At 36.3% G+C, this 22,944-nt stretch overlaps 3 protein-coding genes across 10 annotated transcripts; all 3 read right to left on the reverse strand.

The window, feature by feature from the left end:
* Nucleotides 1–592: 592 nt before the first annotated feature.
* Nucleotides 593–6,260, reverse strand: LOC110793180 (26S proteasome regulatory subunit 6A homolog A). The gene is made up of 10 exons (XM_021998028.2): nucleotides 5,811–6,260; nucleotides 5,556–5,672; nucleotides 4,408–4,515; nucleotides 3,909–4,100; nucleotides 3,627–3,818; nucleotides 2,012–2,130; nucleotides 1,783–1,870; nucleotides 1,580–1,699; nucleotides 1,006–1,146; nucleotides 593–910 (listed from the first exon to the last, which is right to left on the reverse strand). The coding sequence occupies exons 1-10, from the start codon at nucleotides 5,937–5,939 to the stop codon at nucleotides 833–835; spliced, it is 1,284 nt and encodes a 427-aa protein (XP_021853720.1). The 5' UTR covers nucleotides 5,940–6,260; the 3' UTR covers nucleotides 593–832.
* Nucleotides 6,261–10,306: 4,046 nt separating this feature from the next.
* On the reverse strand, nucleotides 10,307–16,914 carry LOC110793179 (uncharacterized). Of its 5 annotated transcripts, none has more exons than XM_056843563.1 (13): nucleotides 16,665–16,914; nucleotides 15,406–15,543; nucleotides 15,203–15,284; nucleotides 14,976–15,052; nucleotides 14,770–14,885; nucleotides 14,558–14,675; nucleotides 13,804–13,920; nucleotides 13,538–13,629; nucleotides 12,964–13,030; nucleotides 12,794–12,875; nucleotides 12,574–12,665; nucleotides 12,331–12,474; nucleotides 10,307–10,587 (listed from the first exon to the last, which is right to left on the reverse strand). In XM_056843563.1, exons 1-13 carry the CDS (start codon nucleotides 16,818–16,820, stop codon nucleotides 10,441–10,443), a joined length of 1,428 nt encoding a protein of 475 aa, XP_056699541.1. In that variant the 5' UTR covers nucleotides 16,821–16,914; the 3' UTR covers nucleotides 10,307–10,440. The 5 variants fall into 5 exon arrangements, with proteins under 5 accessions (XP_056699541.1, XP_056699543.1, XP_056699544.1 ...); XM_056843565.1 differs by having other exon boundaries at nucleotides 15,406–15,595; nucleotides 16,665–16,805; XM_056843566.1 differs by having other exon boundaries at nucleotides 15,406–15,563; nucleotides 16,665–16,790.
* Nucleotides 16,915–18,249: 1,335 nt separating this feature from the next.
* On the reverse strand, nucleotides 18,250–22,769 carry LOC110793178 (putative pentatricopeptide repeat-containing protein At5g43820). Of its 4 annotated transcripts, none has more exons than XM_021998022.2 (2): nucleotides 20,692–22,769; nucleotides 18,250–18,628 (listed from the first exon to the last, which is right to left on the reverse strand). In XM_021998022.2, the coding sequence occupies exon 1, from the start codon at nucleotides 22,657–22,659 to the stop codon at nucleotides 20,863–20,865; it is 1,797 nt and encodes a 598-aa protein (XP_021853714.2). In that variant the 5' UTR covers nucleotides 22,660–22,769; the 3' UTR covers nucleotides 18,250–18,628; nucleotides 20,692–20,862. The 4 variants fall into 4 exon arrangements, with proteins under 4 accessions (XP_021853714.2, XP_021853715.2, XP_021853712.2 ...); XM_021998023.2 differs by having other exon boundaries at nucleotides 18,250–18,641; XM_021998020.2 differs by having other exon boundaries at nucleotides 20,681–22,769.
* Nucleotides 22,770–22,944: the final 175 nt, after the last annotated feature.

A 22,944-nucleotide genomic window follows, 5' to 3' on the forward strand; every position in this document is an offset into this window, starting at 1 on the left:
CAACTCATAAGTAGGTGACATTTTGAGGAAATGCCAAAAGACTACAAAACTACTAACATTTTGTTTTTTGTTTTTTGACATGTACTAAACAACCCCTAAATAAAATAAAAAAAGCCACTCCAATTGCAAGCTAGTGTGCATTCTGAAACTGTTGATGATCTACCTTTTATACGCTATACCAGTTAAAAACGCTTCATATTCGTCGTATTTCCTTCACCGTCCAAAGCACCATCGATAGAGTTATCCCTTTGAAGCACTTCCACCCATCATCGAGATGGCAAAGAGTGGATCTCCAATTGGGGGTGGAGGGGAGGGAGAAGAGAGAGATGTTTAGAGAAAAAGGAGCTACAATACACAAAGAGAAGGTTGATTCACTTGTACAACTACACACTAAAATATCAACAATTTTGAAGAGGTGTTACAAGTCCTGCAATGCAACGTACAAATCAAAGTAACATAGGCGTTTGTGAAGAAATCCAATATACAATGATAAAATAATAAATAATCTATACGGGGAACTATGAACCAAGGCTTTTCTCGAAATTTTGCCCGTCTAAACATGCATAATATTGTTAAGTTCGGACAAGCAGTGTGGGAAAATATACTTTTCAAAAAACTACTCCAAAGTTATGACTACAGAAACTTATCTTGCTATTTGGCATTCTATCACAATTGTGATCACATCACATGTATGACGCCCTCAGAAAATAAATAATCTCATCAATACACATTGAGCCACCATAAAAACAGCAAATACAACATCTGAGCCACCAGAGTCACCAATATCAAACCTATTTGCAAAGTAAAAACTCAAAAAGAATACAAAAGAGAACTAGGCATAATAGTTCAGTGAGGCCTTCTTTTTGGCCTGAACCTGAATGATCCCCTCATTGAAATCTTCGTGATTAACCTGAAATTTTGGAATTAATTCAGTAAGTGCAACACAGTGCCAGAATGGCAGAAAGTAGAATAAAGAAAGACACAAGGGAGAGAGAGAGAGAGTACCTCTGTTGCGTCTCTACGAAGAGCCAACATACCAGCTTCAACACAGACAGCCTTCAACTGTGCCCCGTTAAAGTCATCTGTGGAGCGAGCCAGCTCTTCGAAGTTGACATCCGGGTGCACGTTCATCTTCCTCGAATGAATCTGCAACAAAATCAGAAATCAATAATTGAAACAATAGAACAAGAGATAAGCTCGTAAGAGCAGGCATAACTATTGTTGATGATTGTTTGCTGTGTGGGGCTCATCCTAAATCGAATCGGCATTTGTTTTTCGTATGTCCATTTAGTGAGAGATGCAAACAAGGGGTTTGTCAATGGTTGGGTATTAGAAATTTGAATCAAGAGTCAGTGGTTACTATGTGGCGAAGATGGGGAAGGAAGCATAAATTTAAACGAAGAAGACAAATTGTATTTGCAATTTAGCTGCCTTGGTCTATCATGTATGGAAGGCTAGAAATAATGCATTCTGGTCTGGTAAGCTTATACGGAGTACTACTTACCAAAAAAATAAATTTGAAACAATAACCTCAGTTTAAGATTTTAGAGACTACTAGGATTATTTCTAGAATGAATACCTGGAGAATTCGCGCCCTGGCTTCCTCAGTAGGGTGAGGGAATTCGATTTTCCGGTCCAGTCGACCAGAACGCATGAGCGCCGGGTCCAGAATGTCGGCCCTGTTGGTAGCGGCAATCACCTGACATGTATACATATTAAGTGAGAAAGCACTTTACCCTATCTATACGTGTCACAAGAAAAGATAAAACTAAATGTATATACCTTAATCCTTTCATCACTACTGAAACCATCAAGTTGATTTAGCAGCTCTAACATAGTTCGTTGCACTTCCCTGTCGCCACTCACTTCACTGCAATGTAACAAACACATAGTCAGCATAAATCACCTTCTTGCATATGACTTTATGACTTGTCGTCACTCTTGGTTTCTGGTATCAGTTTACAGAGAAGTAGTGCACAAATAATTACATAATGGTGACGGAGTTGCTCACCTGTCAAATCGCTTAGTACCAATGGCATCAATTTCATCAATAAATATGATGCAAGGAGCCTTCTCTTTTGCAAGTTGAAAAGCATCACGTACAAGCTTTGCTCCGTCTCCAATGAACATCTAAAATCATTGAAAACAAGAAACTTAGACAACACCTACATTACGCCGTTGCAAAGATGTTAATATCTGCCTAGAATTTAAAAAATGCATCATGCACAACAGGTTTAAAAAATAACTTCAGCCTTTTGTTACAAAACCACAGGTCCACACTCCAAAGTTATTAATAATCAGGAGATTAGCTAGCTGGGAAATTCTTCACGGTCAAAATATCAAGCGATGGAAACACAGTAAACGGGTATCTCAACCGGAGCCACATTAATCAAACAATGTCAATTATTAAAGGAGTTGATATTAACCAATAGAATTCCAATCTAATCTATATCTAAATTAGCCAACATAATCTTAAATTTTAAACTATGAATCTCAGAGGCCAAATTCCCAAAGAACCATTTTATTCCAATCCTTTTCTCACTGCTGGAATGACGCAAAAAGCTAGACTTAAGTCTCTCAAAGCATCAAACAGCCTCATCAATAATGGCCAACGCTTATTAGGCTAGTAAGATGATGAGTTGACAATTTAAAGAAATTTCAAAGCAGATTAAGCCAGTAAATTGGACCAGAACTTGCAGGATATTAATTCATGCCATAGAAACACCAAAACCCAAAGAACAGGTGAAAGGAAAAGTCCCCGAATAAATTTCTGCCAATTATTAGCAATAGGAACTTCTCCTGAATCAAATATCATATAATAGATTAAACGCAATCTTTAATATCTGTCCATCTTTCTTGTCTTATTAACACAACCAGTCTTTCAAGAGTTGGATTTAAATCTCCATTTTAAACTTCTGCCAAGTATTAGCAATAGGAACCTCTCCTGAATCAAATTTCGTATAATAGATTAAACGCAATCTTCAAGCTTTGTCTTTCTTGTCCTATTAACACAACTACAGTCTATTAAGAAGAGTTGGATTTAAATCTCCTGTTTAAGCATTTTCTGACATCCAATACATATACAAATATATCTAATCCAAATGCGAAGTACACCATGATGAGTCTGACCAATGATCTTGTGAGATCCAGACATAATTCATTAGCATGTTTTCAATCATAAATTTTCAACTCATGAAGCAAGCAAGTAAATACAGATAAATATTAAAGACATATCATTTGAAAAACAGAAAAAAGAGAGGGAACAAACATCCGAAGTACAAACTTCACACAATCTTCTCCAAGCAGTTCTAGTTAATCAAAGATTGATACTAGACAGATACAAGTACTACCAGAGACTGTCAACCACCAAATAGTCATATGAAAGAACTTCATGTTAAAGGAAACGATATGGCCACACATAAGGCCAATATTCCCAATCCAAGTCCAAGGAAATGTTAACTAGAAACACAAGCAAGACCTAACAGATAAGTGACTTATTCAAGTAGAGCGTAAGAGTGTAACCAAATTTAATCAGAAGCATACTCTTAAACAGACCATTCAGATTTTTTTTAAACCCTCAAAAAGTCTAAATTTACAGCTTTTAACATGCAAAGCTAAAGGCAAACCTGAACAAGCTGAGGGCCTGCTAACTTCAGAAATGTGGCATTTGTTTGTGCTGCACATGCTCTAGCCATGAGAGTTTTCCCAGTTCCAGGAGGACCATACAAAAGCACTCCTTTGGGTGGACGGATTCCTATTGTCTGGAATCGCTCTTTGTGAGTCATTGGCAAAACAATAGCCTCGACAAGCTCTTGAATCTGTTGAAGCCGAAAATCAATTAGTATCAAGTAAAAGAAAAAAGGGTCATAGTTTTACTCATGGTAAAGGAACACGGGGAAAATAATTGCCTGTTTCTCCAGGCCTCCAATGTCACTGTAATCCTCAGTTGGTTTTTCATCAACCTCCATAGCCTTTACTCGAGAATCATATTCTGACGGCAGTGTGTCCAGGATCAGATAACTATCTTTGTTGACCCCGACTAAATCACCAGGCTTCAGCTTATCAGGATCAACCAGTCCAACAACAGGCAGAAAAATTGTCTGCATATAATCAAAATATTAATGCAAATTTATCAAAACAAGTTAGAAACCCTAAGTGATGCAGCAAACAACTGAAACCCAATAAACACGCTCTTAACATGGACAAATAATTACTTGTTCTGCCACAAAGTGACCACATTGACAAGTATGGCAGATTCAATACCAAAAATTTGAATAGTAAATGTTTCAAGCTCTTTAATCATACAATACGAAGTTCAAAAATCCTAAGAACAAAACAGTACTATGACTAGATGTAGAAATGGCGCCACCGCGCCACAAATTCTAACGACACAAAGTAATAGCATACCTGTCTAGTCGATGTTTTGAGAACAACACACTTTCCTTTTCTTTGTGAGTCAAGATCAATATTAGCACCATCTTCTTCAGCTTCATCTTCTGGATTCATTTCCAAGATCTGTGACAAAATGAAATGTAAAGAACATAAGAGCCTACTTAACCAGAATGGTGTCCATAAAACACATTCAATTCTCAATATTGATAAAATATCATGTTATCTAAATGGAATAAATCTCAAATTAGGGACAGGTTTACGGTAATCACTACTTGAGCAACAAAAGATGTATACATAAATGAAGCCACTGAGACAAATAAGCAAATATAAATAACCAAGACTGAGAGACGAGTGCTCGAATTGATTTACAACTTTGTATGTATAATAATAAACACATAATTTTATGCACTTAACAATTCAGCATAAAGACGAAATTGATAATTGGTTACTAAAACTAGACCTAAAACATGCAAACTTGTGGGAAGTGACACTGTCACAGTCACAGAAATATACACTAATGGCAGATATAAGTCACAGTTCATATTACAGAAAAGCCAGCAACATAGATACTGTAATTAAACTTCAACTTCTGTCAGTACCTTCCAAACAAGAAATGACACAGTAACTTTCAGATACGAACTACAAAGCAATACGCAACAACCAGCAGCCCAATTATCACTTTCTTGCATTATATTAAGCAACAACGTGATACCACATCTCTAATTACAATTCTAAGTAATAATCATTCCACTTGTCATACACAATGAGAGGGTAACCAACCAAGCCACTAGTCCGCAACCTTAACTGTACTTCTATAGAGATCAAACCTAAACTAAAAAGGTGTTTCAAGCAAGCAATTGACATCCAAAATAACAATAAAACAATACAATATATCTAGCTTCTCGAATCCTCCAAGTAACTTAATCATGACCCAAGCTCAATAGAATCGGTAACATCAATTACATTAAATCCCAATCTATCAAGCATAATTTGTTTTCTCAATTCGAGTAGCTAAAAACCCTAATTGTACTTCAAGAAAGTTTATCAATCAAATCAAATTATCATATAATAGGAAGCTTCTGGCAAATATTAAATCAAAATCACTGAAACTCAACAATTCGGAGTATTCACCACCGTCGGAATAGAAACCAGCGAAGTTATACCTCAACAATGTTGCCGACGAGGTAAGGAAGTTGCTTATTAAGCTTGATTTTCTCTTGATTCTCCTTAATCTTCTCCTTAAACGAATCCAATTCTAGAGTCGTCCTCTGCACATCCTCCTATTCAAGCAAAAGCCGCAAAAAATATTGTCAAACTTTTTTCACAAACTTCAAACCCTAAAATGGAAATTCTGCCATTTTCGAGCTAGGAACACTGATAAAACGAAATATAAAGGCAAAAAAGTAAGGAAAGGAAACCTTAAGGATGCGAATCTCGTTATCAAGAATGCGAGAAGCCCTAGCGATGTCTTCAGTGGTCAAATTGGCGAGCTGGTCATCCTGGAAGTTTGGATCTTCCACCATCGCCGTCGCAGATGCCGACGCCATTAAAGCTAAGACTGATTCGTCTGCTTCGTATGAGCTGTAGATGGTGTTTGATGCGGCGGAGAGAGTTGCCGGGGAGTGTGGTGAAGGGAGGAGAGACGGTGTGTTGCGCAAGTAATGAATCTAGTTTATAAGAAGCGACTGGCGAGAGGAGAGAGAAAGAGAGTCGAGGATTAAGGAGTTTGGAATTACGGTCCTAGACTTCTAATTCTTTTTTTTTTTGGGCAACAGCCTCCTAATCCTAGTATGTACTCCGTAATTGAAACGCCCAAATGAGCTAATACGTTTGAGAAGCTCGGGTTTTTCCCCCTAAGTAATTGAACAAGCTTGAAAAAATAATTTGAGGCTCGTTTACTAAATGAGTTTTACTCGAACAATGTCAGGTTCGACTCATTACTCTTTAGGTAGTGTTTGGATGGGAGCATTTATTTCAAATGATGAATTTCAATTCTATTGATTTCAAATTCTGACATTCAATTCCAAATAAGTTGTTTGGGAAAAACAAGAATTATAAATCCGTCATTTTAAATCCCCTTGTTGTTTCAGAATCAAAAGAATTTCATGTAACGCCCCGACCTCTAATTCAATTATTAAAGCGTAATTAGCAGCGGAATTAACCTAATTCGGTCGAGACATTACCCGCCGTAACTCCCTCTTGGGAATTACAAGGCAACCATCATTCATAATCTATTAGAACTCCCAAAATAATACTTCCTCCGTTCCGGAAATATCGCACCATTTGTTTTTTACAATATTCACACTACGACTTTGGCCATTTATTGTGATTTGTACGTAATGAAATTTTATTCATGTGGGGTTATGGTAGATTCGTATTGATATATATTTTCTAAATATTAATTTTTAATTTTTTTTACTTAAATATGATTTGAGATATTAAGAGTCAAAATAATGGTTAAAGGAGTAAAAGTCAACCATGGTGCGATATTTCCGGAACGGAGGAAATATAATAGTCCTCAAAATACAAGTACATAACTTACTAAAAGTCTTTAATTAAACTATTACTACATTAAGCATAAACTAAGTGAACATTATCATAGTAAATTTCCTCGCCACTAATCGTTTCCATTGTTCCCCGCGGTACCTAAAACAGAATACAAAACGGTGAGCCGAAGACTCAGTAACGACTATCCTAGCAGCGTAAATTCATTTCAATTCATTTTATTTAATAACACGGGGAGAATAGAATATAGTAAAACATTTTATAAAGTCCTTTATTTAATTCATTTATAGATTTAGGGTGCACATGCTAGCCGTGGCAAGTATGACATGGTGGAACGTCTTCCACGATGGACCGTTGTCCATAAACATGGGGCCTTGGCCCGAAAACATGAGAGCCTTGGCTCAATGGGCGGATGCCCCATGGGTACATGCATGACCGAGAATCGTAACCTGTGAACATATACTGCCAAGCGGACTAGGTCTTTCACTTTCCTTTATCATGTTTCGTTTAATTTTACATTTTAGCCTTTTTACTTTATTTGAAATAACATAATTCCTTTAGATCATGTGATCAACATAAAGCATTTATTTCTTTCATGGTTTCTTATAAAAACTATTTTATAAGAAATTCACTCAATCATATAATAAGAAATAATTTCATCAAATTATGTTATAATAAATCATTCAGTCAAAACATAATTCATTTCCCGCAATTCAATAAAACATGTCGAAGCATTCAGTTCATAAATTCAAACATATTGTCATGATTTCATAAACACATTTAGAAGGGAATTACGGGTACTAGCAATAGCCGTTACCTTAATTCCGCGACTTTGCTAAGGGATTTTCGTTGGTTCGTTATTCCTGAACTCCGAGTCCAATTTCTTTCAAAATAGTAAATAATTAAATTAGTATTAAATCGGTAAATAATTTTAAAATCAATATTTTATAAATTATAAATTTTATATATATGAAGTTTAATAAAATATAATTTCGAATTTTAAAGAAAATATTATAATTAATCGAATTTTTAATCAAAATACATATATATATATATATATATATATATATATTTTATAACTCGATTTTTCATGTAAATAATATATAAATTTCATTTTAATACTAAAATCTTATTCTCGTAAAATTGATAATAAAACCTGAAAAATAATACACAATTTTATTAGTAAATATGCATTTTATAAAAATTATTAAATCATAAGTATTGATAAATTAGAATCTGAGAATTAGAAATCAGGCTCAACTCACCCAATAAGCCCAAATTGTAAAATGGCCCAATTACTTTGTGGGTTTTAAGGAAATTAAATCAAAACCAAAAATTAGTTTTGGTTTTCTGGGAGCAGGGCACGAAACGAAACAGAGGAAGGGAGGAGGAGATGGACGAGGAGGAGGGAAGAGGAGGGAGGAAGGGAGGTTGGCTGGGGTGGCTCGATGGTGAAGGGCGACGATGATGGCGGTGGTTTGGAGGCGGTGGAACGGCGAGGGAGCGAGAAAATGAAGCACGAAGAGGGCGAAAACAGGGGAAATTCGGGGGTGTTTCCGGGTGGTTTTGGGTGGCGGCTCGCCAGAATTGAGGGCGGAGGTGGTTGGCGAGATGGTGAGGATGACTGGAGCTGGTGGTGCGTGGTGTGGTGTTGGTGCGGTGGGGCGAGGGAGGAGGAAGCAGGGGAGTGTGTCGAGAGGAGGGAGAGGGAAAGGGGTGGTGCGTGCGGTGGTGCTGTGGGGCGAAGGTGGCAGTGGTGGTAGCCGGTGGTTGCAGTGGCGTTCGTTGTGGTGGTTCGGTTCACAGGAACAAGGGGAAGTGAAATTTGGTTTGATTTTTGATTTTGATTTTGGTTGGTGGAAAATTGGTGTTCTGGTTGTTGGTTTTGTAAAGGAAGAAGAGGAAGAGTTCCACTTGAACTTTCCAATGAATATGTGTCAAATTTGAGGGAAAAGAAGAAGGAAGGATGAACTTAGCTTCCTCTTCCTCTGGTTTACGTGGAGAGCAGGAGAAAAGAAATGAAAATGAAACTTTGTTGTTGAGGGCATTTTGGTCATTTCACAAGATTAGGCCAAATTTCAGAAATTTGTTGCTATTTTTAGAAACGACTAAAAATAGAAATGTTTAGTTAAAATAATTCTTAACGAAAAACAAATAAATTTTCGTTTATAAATTTATCGTTTAAAATAAATCGTAAAAACGTTTAAATTAACGGAATTCGATAATTCGTAATTATTTAAAACGAAATCAAGCTAATAAATATTTTTGATTTTAATGAATCAAGTTTAAAATTTCGGGGTATTACAATTAAATAGACGGGGATTAGTAGTGTACTACCTAATAACTAATGACAATAAAATGGAATAATGAATGACCATTACTTTTTTATAACAAAAAGTAAATAGAAAGTTTATTAAGGCTGAGACACATGTCCTCAAAATGGTGTTGCTTACGTGTCATTTAAATGATGTTGATTATGTTTTTTAAATACGATGTATTGATTTGATTTTTTAATTTAATGTTTTTAGTAATTTAAATTGCTCTTTTATTTTCATAAAAAAGTTGATTTGCAAAGGTTGTTTTCTAAAGCTCTTTTATAGCTCGTACGTTCTCGAGCTTAAGTCTGAGCTCCAAATATGAATGAGCAAGTTCAAGCTGAGCTCAATCAAGTATTTTAGTAAACGAGATCAGCTCGAACAAAAAAAAAAGCTCATTCAAGCGCGAACACCAAATTACTTAAAAAAGATTTGCTTGAAAACGCTAATACTAGGATCGATTCAACTCTTTTACAACCCTAGTGGAATTAAAATTATTTTTGTGAGTATCTTTTTAGTCAAGCAAACTCAACGTGTCATAGATAAGGCTGGCCGAATGGTCATGTTGGGTTGGTCATCTGAAAAAGTATTATGTGTCAAACTGACCTTAATAATAAGTTATGGTGCTTGAGCCTACGATCAATCAGACGGGTGCAAATTAAAAGTGTCAAATTTCCGAATATTAGTATGAGTAATACATTAGAATTTCGCAAAATATAAACTAGTAGTTTCAAATTTTTAAATAAATTAAGAATTTGTGTTAGCCAAACTTGGAATAATACAGCAAAATTAGAAAAAAAGAAAAAAAAAAAAAAAGACGTGAAATTGTGATCTAGTTCAATGATATTAGTTAATAGTTATTGATGTTTTCTGCTAATTTTTTTTCTATCTAAGATATGCATTTTTCCACAACATATTAAAACTTTCGTATTATGTATTATATTTATATTATACAAAAAACACGAATAAACTAAGACACTCGTTTCAATTCCATCAAAACATGTGGTACAAAATATAACTTCGTACTCAATTGTACAAAAGTATGAATAAAGTAAGGCACACATTTCAGCTACAAGCCTACATAACAGAGGAAATGAACAAATTTATTAACATTACAAAGTTTACCAAAATAGAAACCTTGTACACAACTTTGTCTATCGTTTTCAACTGTATGTAACAAACATAAAGGAAGACTGTACAATAATACAAAGGCGCAGGAATGCCAGAACTAGAGCTTCCAGTATATCTTGAGTCGGTGCAGAATGCCGGAAACAACAGCCCAAAACAGGATTTCTGCAAAGATCACATATAACAAGATTCCAACTCTCTTTGAATGCCAAACTCCAACAAAAATATGCTTTTGAATCCAATATACCTGCAACATTGTCGATATGTCATTTAACATTACTTGTGTCCTACATTTTGAGTCTTATCTTAAGCCTTTCTAATTACTGTTAAATCGAGGATTCACTTATGTACTTGACTGTAGCAATTCATAGTCACCCAGCAACAAAGACTTTAGCTTTGCACATAATCTCACAATACACTTGCACAAGTTTCGCTAGTTATGAAAACAAAAATGACGATCACATAGAAAACCGGTTTTTTCATGAAATGCCCACGAGGTTTAACGAAATGCACCAAATACACCCGCGTGTTTCAAATTACATAATATACCCCTATTTAAACTTATTTGCACCAAATGCCCCTAGACTTAACGGAAGTCTAACACCGTTAGTCATTAGTTCGAATTAGCCCTTAATTAACTTAATTAATTAATAATTAACTAATTAACTCCATTTTTCATTTTCTTTAATTTTTTTTTTCCTCTTTTCAATCACCTATTCCTTCTCTTCTGGTTCGAGAATCTCAACACCATTAGAAACTGAATTTGAAAATCCCTTAAATCCTCATCCATTGACAAATCCTCAAAAAATTGAAACCTTGAAAACCCAGATTCAATCTTCAAGAACAAAAACCAAGAAGAAGTCGAAACCAGCCTTAAAGACGCAAGCCAAGATCTCTCACTCTTCAAGTTCAAATCCAGTGTCGTCGTTGTGCTCGTTCTCTTCATGGTTTTTGGATTGCTCAATTCATAGTTCGATGGTAAAGCCGTGGCTAAAATCCCATTCGTAACACAATTTATGGAAATTGAAGAACAGACTCAAGAACAATAGAAAATGAATTCGAAATTTCTGAATTCTAATCCTATAATCGAAAATCTAAAAACCAAAATAGAATTACTAGGTTCTCTAATCTCTACTAATCGCTGCTGCTATATCTCATAATTACGATGTTGCTGCTGCTATGTGCGAACAGAATCAAAACAAAAAAAAAAATCCAGAAAGAAGGCAAGGAAAAACGAAGAAGAAGAAGAAAACTGAAGAACGAAAAACTGAAATTCTAGCTACAAAATTAACTTTTTCCTCTTCTCTTCTCTAATTCTATGTGCTGCTGTCCTATACTTCCACCAACATATAATTCGCATTTCTAGAAATCGAATTGAGACAATTTGGGGAAAAAAAATGAGAATTTAGATTGAAGATTTTTTGTACGGGAGTTAGATTGAAGCGGAGCTCGGTGGTGGTGTGGGCGGAGGTCGGTGGGGCGGAAGTCGGTGGTCGGTGGGACGGAAGTCGGTGGTCGATGGTGGTGGAACCAGGAGGGAAGGGGATGGATTGTTGTTGAGCTTGTTGAACCAGAAGAGAAGGAAGGGGGTGAGTGAAAATAAAGAAAAAAGAGAAAAAAAATTAAATTAAAGAAAATGCATAATGGAGTAAATTATTAATTAGGGGTTAATTATTAATCAATTAGGTTGATTAAGGGATAATTCAAACTAATGACTAACGGTGTTAGACTTCCGTTAAGTCTAAGGGCATTTGGTTCAAATAAGTTTAAATAGGGGTATATTATGTAATTTGAAACACGCGAGTGTATTTGGTGCATTTCGTTAAACCTCAGGGGCATTTCATGAAAAAACCGCATAGAAAACAGACTTTAACATGGTTGGGTTAGTTTAGTAGATGTATAGAGCGAGTTGAGGTGCAAAGATCAAAACCAACAACTCCCTTATAATAGTGGATGGAAGAAAAAAGAGGTGATAACTGATAAATAATACCAGTGTATTGTGCGGATCATCATAGTACCACCCATTTATAAATCCTGCAAAAATGCCAGCAGCAGCCATAACGTAGACAAGCATAGCATTCATGCCGATCCACTTGAATGGAAGAAACACGAATTTGACATCGAAAATGTCAACCTGTCATGAATTTAGTCAGAAGTTGGAAGAAGTGGGAATACCGGCAATGGCTAGTCCTGATATGACAGCAGAAGCTTTTGTTAAAGACTTAAAGTTTACCAGCAAATAGAAGGCTGAGAATACAAAGGCCGCTGCACCAGATGTCACACAAACATAGCTCACGGTGTAAAGCTGCTTGTTCAAAGGGATTGCTGATTTAGAGGTAAAGAGATTAATGGAACTTTCAGGGAATAAATAGTCAACATTATTCAATGGATCAACTGAAGTTTCCTGCCCCCTTCTCACCCGACAAAACAAAAAAAAAAGGTATTGGTTTTACCATTGGTGAAATGAAGCAACAATCCTAAAATAAGGAGAGCAAGACCTATTGGAATCCAATGCTTCAGCCTGCCAGTGTGATCCTGTAATTATTGAAGGTTGAAAATCAGCGTAGTGGAAAAGCATCACTCACATCTCAAACAAGCTTTATATTAATATTAGGCGGCCAACCTTAACATGAATAAGCACATGTCCAAAATGAACTCCAATAATTGTTGAAAGTATGGCGGATATCGAGCTTCATTCCATGAGTAAATGTGATACAAAGAAAATTCTTTAATTGCTGAAATTGGTATATATTCTCGGAGATTATAGTAAAAACATGAAGAAAAAAAGGGAAAACAACATTACGTACTTCTTAGCACAACATCTCACTAAAACCATGACAATGGGAAAAACTAAAATGTGCTCATCGAGTGTTCAAAATTGTGCAGAGCTGAGTGTGGTTTAAGGTTAGATTATTTTAACTTATGGGTAGTGTTCTAAACACGCAGGTCAAATCAGTTGTCTGATGAAAATAGTCATAAAATGCGTGTGGTTTTGTGTAAATCATCCAATAAAAAGATAAATACTCTTAATAAAAGCTGAGCTTTGCTGCATTATAGTTGCATGTTGCAATTCAGCAGGTTCAGAAAGGTACTAGAAACCAGATTTTGCAGTACCATATGCGGAGTATTATGTAAGGTCCCCCATCGTTAACATAAGCCTGTTAATATGAAGTCACATGAAATACAACTGTACATACCTCAAAATTCCTTCTGGCTCAAATGGTGCATGACACCAGGAGGGAGCATTCTCCAGAAGAGGCCCCTCGTAAGGAGAGTTTGCTGTGCAAGCCTGCAGTACTTCGACAGTTCGACAAGCACAATAAAAATATCTCTCTCATTAAAAATGTCGAAATGTAACTACATATATGATGGTATTTCTGATACACAATCATGATGGAGTTTTATAGGAAATTAGGACTCATATAGACCATCTAAAGCTAGCATGCTTATGTTCATCACTCACCTTAGATCTCCTCCAAGCTGGATGTTGATACACATGATTAATCCCTAGCAATTTTCTATCGACATATCCAACTGCATTACAAGGAGGATTTAATGTTCCTCTCACACCACACGTGACCTGTGATAGAAATAGCTGCTGTCTTACTATTCAGAAGCGGTATGTGCAGTTCCATAAACATTCTAAAGAATTTGCGAATTTAACAGCAGAAAAAAAGGCATAATGTTCTTACTTGATTCTCATCAGTCTTCTAAGTCAATTTAGTTCGTTGAATAGAATAAACTTTCTAGAATACTAGGCCATAATTATATTTCAACTAGAATTTATTTTGTTCAAGTCCAATACCTAGACGAGATTAAGGGAGTAACACAGAAATAATCGAATGCAAAAAAAAAAGCAATATAAAGATGTCGCTTCATGCTCTTACATCCCACAAAATTAACAATCAAAGGAACAAAATATCTGTATTTTCCTGTGCCTGGTTCCTACAGTTATACCACTCATTATTGATCACACTTAAGTCAACGTCTACACAGGTCAAAATACATATACCTTAAGACCCTAACAAGTCAAGATTAGTCAGATGTTTCCTGAACTTCCCAATGAAAGACATTTTTAATGAAGCGAAAGAGTGCATACAAAAGAATAAATAACGGTAATACTAAATTACTAACTACTATAGTACGACAGTAATTTCTTTCATGTAAATGAATCTTAGATAAGTTAGGCAAAGTGTAAGATATGAATAATGGCTAACATTGAAATGCCTTCCATAATCTGGACTCTCTGCATTCTGCACGGTGAATTGCCAATCAGGGACATATACTCCGTAGAGCAAGGATAAGTAAATAATAAGAATACATGCTCCAACCACCCTATAAATTTAAGATTGTAACGGAACATTTATGTCAGGAAAACCCAAATTTACAGAAGTGCTAACAAAGTTGAAGCAAAAGATCAGATGCGCACCACTGCCAGCAGTATAGCTTAAACACAGAGAATCGTTCAGATAATTGATTTGTGGTTTGAGAGAATTTAGTTGCAATCTCAAGCAACGCTACAACCAGATACGACAGAGCAATTCTCTGAAAAATCACCAGATTTCGGTTCATCAAACCCAACATTTTACTTTCAGAACTTCGGTTTTTTTATATGGAATTATGTGCTAACATCACCTGGAGAATTCCACACCATCTTATTCTTTTCATGTCAACTCCATATGTCAGTTTGTCAGGAGCATGAGAGTACCCTCCTTAAGATGAATAGAAGTTTCTAATATCAGTTTCCAACATTACTTCTTACACTTGATTTTTCTTAATGATGTAAGAACAAAATAGAAATAGAAGGATCATGCACACTCTTAATGTGTATGCAACGTATGGATAGAGGAAGAACAACTGACCTTGCAAGAGAATTCCCCAAAAAAGAAGTTTGAGAGTCCTAAAGATTACTTTTCTGCTAGCCATAAGACGGTCTGGCACCCTCTAATAACGAGAGCAACATACAAAGCACAAGAAAATTATATGTATATATTATTTCAAAGACCCTATTCAAAGCACAAGGAAGCAAGACAAAGAAATTGGCGTATTTCATAATGAAACCAACCTTGAGAGCTAAAGGAATTGCCATGCCAACAATGAACAAGAAGAAAGGCATGACAAAATCAGCTAGGTTGCAGCCGTTCCATGGTGCATGTGCAATCATTGGCCACTCTCCTCCAGCATCATCTACCAAAATCATCAGCTACAATCGATGGTTGGTTACTGAGTCAATAAGGGCCAACAGTTGGTGGTATCTAAACAAAAAGGTTAAAGGTTTCAACTACAATCTAGATTGTTCACACGACAAATGTTTAAACGCGATCTTTCTTCCCAATTTAATCGACTTCACCCTCAAGAGCAGATTAATATACACATCATTAACATCCAAGTGAAGAACCATTAATATTCTCGACAGTAGCAAGCTGCCCCCTTCAATCAGGATATGGGCCAACGAACTTAAATTGCAAGGACATTTTCTATTAAGCAACATGATGTTTATTCAATATATTTGGAGGACAAAATCTTCATTGCATATCAAATAGAAGTTTTTGAAGCAATTCTAACAATACTTTTTATACACCAGATAATCAATATACAGTGTCTATTAACATTATTAGCATGAATAACAAGTGGAGTAAATAACAGGTCTAATGGATGTCAATTTCTTTCAAAACTCGAATGCAATGTAACCCAAATTTTCTTCTCTCACTAAATTGGTTTAGTCATGAAAGAAAAAAACCCCAACACAAATATGGCGAAGAAAGAGTTTAATCACAAATTAAAAGCAATGATTCAACTTGATTTTTTTTTTGATTCCAATGAGCCACAAGGGCAATATAAATTACAAATGGGGGTGGGGGGATTTGAACCTAAGACCTATTGTACACAAGCCCTCGGTCTTAACCACTAGGCCAAGACATCATTGGTAATGATTCAACTTGATGCTATACAAGTTAACAATTTACCCCTCCATTGTCTATGTAGTGATCATTATAACAATAATTGGCACGCAAGTTTAGTTAACTAAGCTGACTAGTTAGCTAATATTACTAACCAGTTAATTCATTAATTGAGCTGAAATTGGGCATAAAAATGAGAATTTAGTTTAATTTTTAATTTATTTTTCTCCTTAATTTGACCGAAACAAGCTATATTCTGATAAGGATTTCTTAATTGAGAAATTTTATGTCAAAAATTTGTCATTATTTTCATGAAATCACTAAGCTAAAAGTATTTACAAATTAGAAGCTAACTTTGACAAAAAAAAAAAAAAAAATCAAATTAAAGCAAGAAGAAGCTAGCTGGAAAGGGGATGAAACATACAGCAACAGTGAAGCCTCTAAAAATGTCAAGAGAATGAACGCGCTTCTTCTGGTGAATATGAACAGCATTTGTTGTATTGGTTGCTTCAACTTCTTCTATATGAATCAGACTTTGCTCCTTCGGCTGCTGTTCTGCTCTCTGGAATACCTCACTCATTTTTGGCTGAGAGCGAGAGAGTTCACCTCCCTTCGACAGAGGTGATAAGTTTAATAATACTCCTCTTCCTTTGTCCTACGGAGTATTGGCAAGACACCGGTTTGGTCGTAATCATAAGCAATACGAAGTATATACAATATACCAAAAAAGTTTTTAGAAAAACGATATTTAAAAAATGTAAATTAAGATAAATCCTACGATATATTTCGCAATAACGTTTGATTTTTACATAGTAAGAATACTTGGTCAAAGTTAATGTATAATATGCTAAAAACAAACTGTTGTAAGTATTCAACAACGAAGGGAGTACTAACTAGACGACACTAAGGTGGCAAATCGATTGTTCGGGTAACTGTTTGTTCAGGTCAGTTTTAGACCAGTTCGTGATTTTGGGTCCGCTTTTTATTCGCTTGCTATTTTTCTGAATATCGGTTCCGTATGGTAGATTTTTATGTGCGTGCACTACAGGGTACTTTTATGTCCATCGGTAAAAATATAAAAGGGTATATAGTGCACCTGGATACACCTTAGATATGTTGGTGTAGGACTCCTAATCCAGTATAGTTTACCCTCCTTCCGTTTCATTTGACCAATTATTGTTAGTGTTTGCTCAAAATGGAGCAAGTTGTCACGGATGGCCTCCCACACCATCACATGTAGCAACAGGCAAGGCAACAAGCATCGTAAGGCAACGCGGTGCATCGCCAAGGGTGGCGGCAAGGTCGTTGGGCACCACTGCACAACCGGACAACGTGGTGTTCCATCGGACATCGGGTCGTGTGGGTCGATGAGGCATCGGGGATGCATCATGGGGCATGGTCGTGGGCGCCGGAATTGGGCGCTAGGCAGCAGTGGTGTGCCTGGGTGCTGGTAGCATGAGGAGCACCCACTCCCTTATAGGTTTATTTTGAATAGGGGGTAAATGTCTAGTAAACACCCACATGACAGTAACGTAATAATGGGTCAGTTGGGGACCAACCGATATTCAAATGGGATGAAACTTTGGGGTCCCACGTATTTTGGCCCAATGAAGATGATGGTCGGGCCAGATTTCGGGTTTGAGGCCCAGAAGGCCAAGTTTTGCAGCAGGTATATCCGGTTATGCACCGGAAGGTTCTAGAGTGCTCTGGATGGGTCTTGAGCACTCTAACTTCGTTGTTTCTTGAAGGTTCTAGCTAGGGTTAGTCTAGAACCTTGTTGTACAGATATTTATAGATACCTCCTTGTATAAAGGGTTCCCTTGGAGGTGGCTGCCCCATTCATCTGTACAATTCAGCCGTGGGTATACAAACTCAAAAATTATTCCATCATGCAAATTCAATTGTCAATGGAAGATATATTCTCCGTTTCTTTTAAAAAATGGAGTGGATCTTGTTCAATTCCATTATTTTATACGTACATCATATAAAAGTATCGTCTTTTCAAATGCTTTGATCTTCTAACATAAACTTCATTTAACTACTCTGATTCTCTTGGAAAATTTCGTTTATGTACATTAACTACTTGTATAAATACCAATAATTTCCAAGTCTATGTACATTAACCTCAAACAACACATCTTTAAGGATTCCAATCATTCCAATTAGCATAAGCTATAAAGAATACAAATCTTAATACCATACAAAAATAGGAGTCACATTTGTTCAAAAAGACGAAGATAACTTTCAGTAGTTGGATGTTGGAGCTCAATCGCCGCTACAAGTGTCATGACCTGAATACCTACTCTGCTCCTTTATCAAAGGCATTGCTTCAGATCACCACATCGATATTGTAGCAAATCTCCTCCTCTCCGAACAAAAGTTTTTTACCTGGGAAATCAAACTTCAGAAATTCAAAAATTGATTAAGCTGTCATTTTTTGACCACACCTCACAAAAAATTGTAATGAAATAAGCAAATCTAATAAATCTACAAAAAAAAAACAATTTTCGACGGGAAAACCATTAAAAATGCGGAAAAGACACAGGGCATACATAAGCCGACAAAAGATGTAGACACTATCCTTTCCGAATGGGTGCGTTGCTTATTACATGCGGCCCTTCAATTATTTTATCCAATAAAAAAAAGTTTTCTTTTGAATTCCAACATAAACATGATAGACCTCCAAACATTGTGCAAGTATTGAAGAATGAATGCACAAAGATCAACATACCCAATTTAAATAAAGAATAGTGAAGGCATTTCACATTACAATAGTTTCCCTCAAGGCATGAAAAGAGAGAGTAACTTAAAACACTTTTGAAAAAACGTAGAGTAATTTACAGCAATTTACGGCTAAATGCTAACATCATGATAAGAGCATAAGCATCGTATAACCAAAAAAAAACCTACAAAATTCACCCCATTTGTAGTAATGTGTATAAAGAATGAAACCGGGGAAGCTATCTGGTCAGCATGTGAACCTATCTCCAAATTTTATCAATCACACAGACACGCTACTACCTGCGACATTTCATCAAGATCATCAATTGCACAAAGGTGAGTCACTTAGATGACTTAGGATGGCAATGTAATGACCTTAGAAAAGACGTCACAAGGAGCACATCTGTATCAGATTTGGCTAAATTGCATCATTCCAGCAAAAACTCCAAGGAGGGCACATAGAATAAATGACAAGACTTCACATATATGATGCAAAAACCAAAGTATTATCCTGAAGAAGGTCAGGATAGAAATTAAATTTACACTGATAAAAAGAGAAATCACAAATAATTTTACTGCTTTGACATATTTTAAGTTAAGTTCTAACCACCATGGATTAAAATACATCCAGTACTTGTCTCTAACTATGGCCATTGGCCAACTAATGACTTGCAGTCAAGGGAAGAATGAGCATCACACATTTTATAACCATTCTCAACTTTCCATAATTCTGATCCAGGAACCTAACCAACAATGCTGAATGACATAAATTTGCAGGTCTTGTATAAGGGTGCTAGGAACTCAATTTTTTGCAACTAATGAAAATAATAGTGTTGTAGAAACTACAAATTTTCAATATACGATGAATGGAAGACATTGCCCAAGATCATGTGAACATTTGTGCAGCAATTATCGCATATAATGCAATGGTTATACAGAGGTTTTCTTTTAAAGGCAACCATTGTAACAGAGAAACCACAATCACAAGTATCATCAACTTTGCAAATCCTAGGTTGTGGTTCCTTTGTTACATTGGTAATCTTTGAAAAACAACCATTGTAAAGCTTTTTCAATAAAGAAGTACAATTAAAAATTGAAAGCCAATAGAGTAAAGTCATTGAGATAAAATGATAAAGGAGGATTCATATGATGACTCACACAGAAATGTGAAACTTTTTCAGGAATTCTAAACTACTTTAATGTGAGACATTGAGGTAGTGATTGCAATATTGCATTCAAAACGCAACATTCCTAAACTATTGAGATTCAAATAAGGACACCTTAGTTTTCATGGCTAAATCTCTACAACATAGCAACTTTAGCAAGTTTCCCCCAACCAAGTTACAAGGTCACTCATCTAGCTTTGGTTATTTTTTATTTTTGTCCTTTTCAGAAATATTGTTTTTGGTATCAGTAAATTTACATACACTCTAGTCTCTGAAAACCCTCATCTCCAAACTTCAAAAGTACAGTCCCCACAGCTTTGCCACTGTTCTACAATTGTGAACAGTAGAAATACTACTAAATGACACATCACCAATCTTGGATCCCTTCCAGAATGTAGAAAGAAATCTTAACAATAATAATAACCTTCAGACCCTAGAGGCCTTAAATGGAAATATAAATTCAAAATCATTTAGTTTAACTCCCTCCCCTAAACAATAATGGACAGTAATAAGACAATAGTATAGGAGAGAATGATTAGTACACACGGATTACCTTAACCTTACCAGTATGATATTGAATGAAGCACGTATAAATAAGATGCAAATTATTTCAAAGATCCAAGCCCTGTCGTTACTGACCACAATATTGTCATCTGCAAAGTGACTTTTAGCAAGAGAATGGCATTGAACATCTATGTGATGCAAAATCATTCGACACTTCCAGAAATAGCCAGCTTAAAAATGCCAGCCATTTGAACGCCAGTATCTCCTAGCATTTTCATTAACACGGGCTTGTTTTATCTTCAGAAAAAGCTTATAAGCCTTCTCTACTTTACCAAAGGACATGAGTTTCTTATTCAGTCTGCTATACATGAGCCTGCTTGGACAAAACCCCATATGCAGAGCCTCCTCCATAACACATACAGCAGTCTCAAGTTGTCCGTTGTTGCACAATCCATTAACAATATACTCATAAACATCCATGTCAGGGGAATGTCCACTCTCCTGCAGCTCATCCCACAACTTCAGAAGCATTCCACATTTACCAAATCGAGAAAGCCTCATAAGCAACAACTTATAAGCAGTCAGTGATACCATACATCCACGTTTTCTAGCACCTTTATAGATCGTCATGGCAGCATGAGGCGGACCATAACTACACAAGGGCTCAATAAAAGAGGTTAACATACCAGTGGTAGGAATGACTCCTTGACGTAACATCTCGTCAAACATTTCAAGGGCATCAGCCACTTTTCGAGCCTTTAGCAATCCACAAATAATTTTTGCATAAGTGTCTATGTCCGGCAGACAATCATTTTTTGACATTTCTTCGTAATACTTCATACTTTCATCAAAATTACCAACAGAGACATAGTTAGTAACTAACGCATTATATACTCCTACATCAGGTTGACACCCTTGATCTTCCATGCTTTTGAAAATCTTAACAGCATCATCAACTTGCCCAGCTCTACCCAAACCTTCAATAAGACAACTATACGTCTTACAATCCGGACAAAACCCATCTTCCACCATCCCTTCCAAACACTTCTCCATTTCACTAACCCTACCTAACTTCGCCCACCCACCGATCACTGTATTGTAAGTCACACAATCAAATACCATTTTCCCCCTCATAGAATTTAGCAGTGAATTTGCAGTGCCCGCATGGGACCGTTTACACACGCACTTCAATAGAACATTGAATTCCTCAGTATCACCCTTCATCCCAAAATCATCCAATTTCCTGAAGATCTCAACCGCTCTAGATATGCATCGAGCCCGGATAAAACTATCCATCACAATCTCAAGTGTTTCGCAATTCATACTAATCCCTTCTACACACATTTCCAAAAACATATCCACCATAAAATCAAAGTACTTCCTCCTCCCCAAAGCCTTAAGAATCACATGATACACCTCTAAATCTCTACCAACACTAGCTTGCTTAATCGCCCAATTAAAAAACAAAACCATAGCCTCACCCCCTAAGTCCCCTCTATCTAAAACCCTAGAAACAACATCAACACTTAATTCTGCAATACCTAAAGCTGCAGTTAAAGCATTCTGAATCAAAGCTTTACCCTTCAATTTCTGGAGAAAAACCCCACCTAATTTATCTTCTAGCGGTAAAAACCCATCAGGGGAAACCCTAATTAGGGTTTGATTTTCAATTAGGGTTTTCACTGAATCGGGTGAATATAAATTTAAAGGGATTGTAGTTGTTCGATGAACTGCTAAAAGATCTGAGAGTTCAGCAAGAACCTTAGATTCGTCAATATTACAAGGATTAGTAAAAGTTGGGTGTTGAACAATACTATTATTTATGAGATTTTCTTCATCTTTTTGTTGTTGAAAGTTGCAGGAAGCTTCAATGGTGGAACATTGAGAAAATGGGGATTGTGAGAAGAGAGAGGATAAAGAGTACCTGGATTGTTTGGCAAAAGCCATGAATCGTTGAGGAGGAAATGCCATGGCGGAAGTTTGTGAGTGAGACTCAGCTCTCCGCCATGGCAGCACCGGCAGCAGCATTCATTGCGTGAGCTGAAGAGGAAGTGGATTGTCCACTCTCCTGGAAAATGTGGAGAGATAAAATGCTGATGCTGCAGAAGGACGGCTGATGAATTATGGTTTAGGTTTAGGCTGCTTTTTTGTAGTACTCCCTCCGTTTCTTTTTGTTGTATCCGTTTCCTTTTTAGTCGTTTCATAATGTTGTATCCACTTAGAATCTTTTCTATTTTTGGACATACATTTTATCCTAAAATACCCTTACACTTCTATCTAATTACCATAATACCTAAAGATTCTACCCATATT

Source organism: Spinacia oleracea, chromosome 4, assembly GCF_020520425.1.
Source record: "Spinacia oleracea cultivar Varoflay chromosome 4, BTI_SOV_V1, whole genome shotgun sequence".
NCBI classification, from domain to species: Eukaryota; Viridiplantae; Streptophyta; class Magnoliopsida; order Caryophyllales; family Amaranthaceae; genus Spinacia; species Spinacia oleracea.

What these genes read in the sequence shown, in the direction of transcription:
- LOC110793178 (XM_021998022.2), bottom strand. Translation starts at nt 22,659, where the DNA reads ATGCTGCTGCCGGTGCTGCCATGGCGGAGAGCTGAGTCTCACTCACAA.
- LOC110793180 (XM_021998028.2), bottom strand. Translation starts at nt 5,939, where the DNA reads ATGGCGTCGGCATCTGCGACGGCGATGGTGGAAGATCCAAACTTCCAG. An exon ending in GGTACTAAGCGATTTGACAG is followed by an intron (nt 1,871 to 2,011) that starts GTGAGCAACTCC and finishes GTTACATTGCAG; the next exon opens with TGAAGTGAGTGGCGACAGGG. An exon ending in CCAGGGCGCGAATTCTCCAG is followed by an intron (nt 1,147 to 1,579) that starts GTATTCATTCTA and finishes ATTTTGTTGCAG; the next exon opens with ATTCATTCGAGGAAGATGAA.
- LOC110793179 (XM_056843563.1), bottom strand. Translation starts at nt 16,820, where the DNA reads ATGAGTGAGGTATTCCAGAGAGCAGAACAGCAGCCGAAGGAGCAAAGT. An exon ending in ATGTGCTTATTCATGTTAAG is followed by an intron (nt 12,876 to 12,963) that starts GTTGGCCGCCTA and finishes CAATAATTACAG; the next exon opens with GATCACACTGGCAGGCTGAA. An exon ending in GTTGCTTCATTTCACCAATG is followed by an intron (nt 12,666 to 12,793) that starts GTAAAACCAATA and finishes CCTCTAAATCAG; the next exon opens with CAATCCCTTTGAACAAGCAG.